Source organism: Perca flavescens, chromosome 18 (assembly GCF_004354835.1).
Source record: "Perca flavescens isolate YP-PL-M2 chromosome 18, PFLA_1.0, whole genome shotgun sequence".
Taxonomy (NCBI): Eukaryota; Metazoa; Chordata; class Actinopteri; order Perciformes; family Percidae; genus Perca; species Perca flavescens.
Window position 1 is genome coordinate 5,325,158 of NC_041348.1, and position 4,132 is coordinate 5,329,289.

Consider the following 4,132-nt stretch of genomic DNA (forward strand, 5'->3'; position numbering starts at 1 on the left):
CATGCTGAAAAAAAAAGCAGGCCGCATCAGTCATTTATTGCAGGTGAAGGGACTAAATTATTTTCCAATCCCATTTGATTTGACGGCTCGTGTATGTCACTCTAGCGAGAGGAGGAGCCGACACGCAGGGTCTCTCGATCGCTTCTCCTCTGTTTCGTAATTCCACTCTCCTCCTCCGGCCTGAGATCTTCAGTTTGGCGATGGTGTGTTCAGGCCTACGCGTAATAACGAGCTTCTCCTCAGGCCACCGGCAAGACAAACGCCTCTGTTTAATGTAAGCACTTGTGTGTTTACTCCTGGGCCCTCTGCCCGCAATGTCTGCTCAAGCAGACACGGAGGGCGGGGGGGAGACGTCACTTGTCTTGTGTTCCGTATTTTATTTTTTTTTCTTCTAGGAAATGTTTTGTGCATCCGTGTTGGCACACAAAGAGGTGATGTCTTCATTGGGCCTTATCTCTTTTTTTAGCATGTTTTCCATTAAGCAGCGTTGATGTTGCTCAGAACCGTGGTGAATTTGTGTGTGTGTGTGTGTGTGTGTGTGTGTGTGTGTGTGTGTCGCTGCAGTGCTCTATTCCCTCCTTTGATAGAGCAGAAGGGATAAAAGCCTTCTTTATGTCTGTGAAACCGGATGTGCAAGAGCTGTTCTGAATATTTATCAGATGGCTTGACTTTTTTTTTTTTTTTTGTAATAGACAGTGCATAAATTTGACATCGGCAGTGAACGGTATGTTTTGTGACTTTCTTTTTGTTTGGGTGTGGGGGGAGGGAAAGAGAGCGGTAGAGGGACGGAAAGACAGTTGGTATGTGTGTGTGTGTGTGTGTGTTTGTGTGTGCCTGCTTGTATGTCAAATACGGAGTCATAGAGGGCAGCAGGAAGAAGAAGAGAGGCCTCTCTTTTTTCCGAGAAACAGGCCTCCCCTAAATATACTAATCCAGCATTTCTTTGTTTTTCCGCAGGTCTCTGGATCCAAATGTCACCCCCCTTGGACTCTGCCCTGGTCGGGGACCAGCAGTGTGTGACGGACAGGCGAGTGGAGCCTTGCGGTGGCTCTCTACTGCGTGGCTTCAAATTGGCCCTGGCTGAGCTCTGCATGGAGCAGCGAGTGAAGAGTCCCGCCACGGTCTGAGGTCGCAGCATGGATGGAGTCAGTCAGAGGACCGGCCACCACTAATGAGACCATCGCTCTTCGACTGAGGACCAGCATTTACAGGATTACTCCCACGGTTTCCTTCTCCTTTCTCAGCTAACTACATCATTACCGAAACTCTCCTCGTTGGACTTTGCGTGGGTCGGCCTTTTTGGGTGGATATATTAAGTCTTTTTTATTATTTTTTTTATTGTTGGTTTCCCTTTTCCTGTTTTGTTTTTCCACTATGGAGTTTCTGGCTGGACCTTGGAATAAAGATTGGGCTTCATTCTTGCAATTTTGGTTGACTGTTATCTTAAGCCTCCAAATGCAATTCAGCCCGGGTGCCTCTTGCCCGGACGAGTGTCGTTGTGACAAACCGTTTGTGTACTGCAACGAGCGCAGCCTGACATCAGTGCCTCTGGGGATACAGGAGGGCTTCAAGGTCCTCTACCTGCATAACAACCAGATAAACAACGCGGGCTTCCCGGTGGAGCTTCACAACGTGGCCACAGTGGAGACCGTGTATCTCTATGGGAACCAGTTGGACGAGTTCCCCATCAATCTGCCCAAAAACACCAGGGTCCTGCATCTCCAGGAGAACAACATCCAAACCATCTCCAAGGCGGCCCTGGCCCAGCTGACTCAGCTGGAGGAGCTGCACCTCGACGATAACTCCATCTCCACGGTGGGGGTGGAAGAAGGCGCCTTTAGGGAGGCGGTGAGCCTCAAACTCCTCTTCCTCACCAAGAACCACTTAAGCAGCGTTCCCATCGGCCTCCCCGAGGACCTGAAAGAGCTGCGGTTGGACGAGAACCGCATCGCTCACATCGCAGAGGAGGCCTTTCAGAACGTGACCCGCCTGCAGCGCCTCCTGCTGGATGGGAACCTGCTCACGGACGAGGGCATCGCACCAGGGACCTTCCAGGAACTGGCGACCCTCCGCGAGCTGGCCCTGGCCCGCAACTCCCTCACCTTCCCCCCTCCCCTCCTGCCCAGCCAGTCGCTCGTCAAGCTGAGCCTGCAGGAGAACCAGATCGACCAGATTCCTGTGGCGGCCTTCGCCGACCTAAACCGGCTGGAAAAACTGGACGTCTCCAGCAACCAGCTCCAGACTCTCACGCAGGGCGTGTTCGACGGCCTGTCGAGCCTCAAGCACCTCATAGTGCGCAACAACCCCTGGCGCTGCGACTGCGGCGTGAAGTGGGTGGTGGTGTGGCTCAAGTCCTTGCCCTCCTCCGTCAACGCGCGAGGGTTTGTGTGCCTGAGTCCGGACGCGGTGCGCGGCATGGCGATCCGAGAGCTCACGCTGGAGATCATAGAGTGCCCGGTCGACGCCGACCAGCCGCCCTGGCCCACCCTCCGCTCCACGCCCCCTCCCCCGCCCACAACCACCGCCATCGCCACCACGATCTCCTCCACCCCCATCGCCACATCCATCCCGTACTTCTTTGACTCACCCTCCCCTCCTTTACCCCCGATCCATAACAACCCGCCTGGGCCCCTGCCTCCTTACGAGGACCCCCTTCAGATCTCCTTCCAGGTGGTCAACTCCACCAGCATCGAGGTGAGCTGGGCTTCCTATTTCACCGTCACGGCCTACAAGGTAACTTGGGTCAAAAGGGGCCAAAGCCAAATAAACGAGGGAATGCGCGAGAGGACGGTGAGCGGGGACCGGCGGAAGACTAGCCTCACCAACCTGGAGCCCCGATCTGTGTACCGGATCTGCGTGCACGTGCTGGACACCCTAAACTCCTACAGGCCCGGAGAGGATACCATATGCTCCGAGGCCAGGACCAAAGCTGTTGTGTCTACCAAGGCTCCCGGTGAGCAAGCGCCACGGGAGAGCATCAACTCCACGCTGCTCATGGCCGCGATCATAGGCGGGGCGGTGCTCATCGTCCTGCTGACGCTGCTCAGCCTGTTCTGCTGGCACATGCACAGGAAGAGCCGGTCGTCTTCGACCAAGTGGAAATACAACCGGGGCAGGAGAAAAGACGACTACGGCGAGGCCGGAACCAAGAAGGATAACTCCATTCTGGAGATGACCGAGACCAGTTTCCAGATAGTGGCGCTGAACAATGAGCAGCTGCTCAAGGGAGATTTCCGCATTCAGCCTATCTACACGCCCAACGGGGGCATCGGATTTAGAGACTGTCACCTCAGTAACAACAGCATAGCCTACTGCAAGAGCAGCAACGTGCCCAGTACAGAGTTCTGCCACACGTGATGCAGCGGCAAACAGTACAGCCGCGTTCACACGCAAATACACACACACACACACACACACATATACCAGAAACACTTCAAACGTGCATAAACAATACACACACACACACACACCGTTTGTGAAGACAACATAGAAATTCTAGTGAAATATAACTGTACTATATATATTTCCAAGTTCTGTCTACGATGTAATTTATACTGTGGATAATAATGTGGGATTCTCTGCTATCTTTTGTATTCTTAGGAAAAGAGATACAAGTGTTTCTTTTTTTTCTTTTATAACCAGCAGGGTTTTGAACGTTGTTTTAATGGTCAGTACTGTACATGAACACGGATTTGTACAATCACGGCACCCTGGGTGTAGCTTCTGACAGATGCTGTCAGCCTTGGAAACGTTGGGGGCGCTTAGAGGGCTGGGATCTTTTGCTAACCACAGAAGCAAAAAATATGGCCTTTTTATTTTATTTTTTTGCTCTTTGAAACACTGCAAACCCTCCCCCGGTACAACAGAACAGAACGGTAGTAAAGACAACACAGCACGGGGGGGGAAATCCAAACACTGCTGATTAGAGCGCTGTGGAAATATAGCACTGGTTCACTGGTGGTATGTAAGTAAAAGAAAACAAAAAAAAAATGAACTGAAGTGCACTTTCTTATTAATGGAAGCGAGGCAGGAAATGAGCAGAGGTGGTGATCACATGGACGGAAGGGATTGTGGGTGTCGGGAGAATGTCATCCATCGGTGCTGCTGAAAAGCCTGGGCTGAGATTTTCCCA

The 4,132-nt window shown here is 52.3% G+C and overlaps 1 protein-coding gene across 3 annotated transcripts in view; it reads left to right on the top strand.

The window, feature by feature from the left end:
• The window catches only part of flrt2 (fibronectin leucine rich transmembrane protein 2), a 56,883-nt gene extending 52,980 nt beyond the window's left edge, over positions 1–3,903 (top strand). For all 3 annotated transcript variants that reach the window (XM_028606066.1, XM_028606067.1, XM_028606065.1), the window contains exon 2: positions 958–3,903. In XM_028606066.1, the coding sequence (XP_028461867.1) occupies positions 1,375–3,357 (1,983 nt within the window). In that variant the 5' untranslated portion in view covers positions 958–1,374 and the 3' untranslated portion in view covers positions 3,358–3,903. The remainder of the gene's footprint in view (positions 1–957) is intronic.
• Positions 3,904–4,132: the final 229 nt, after the last annotated feature.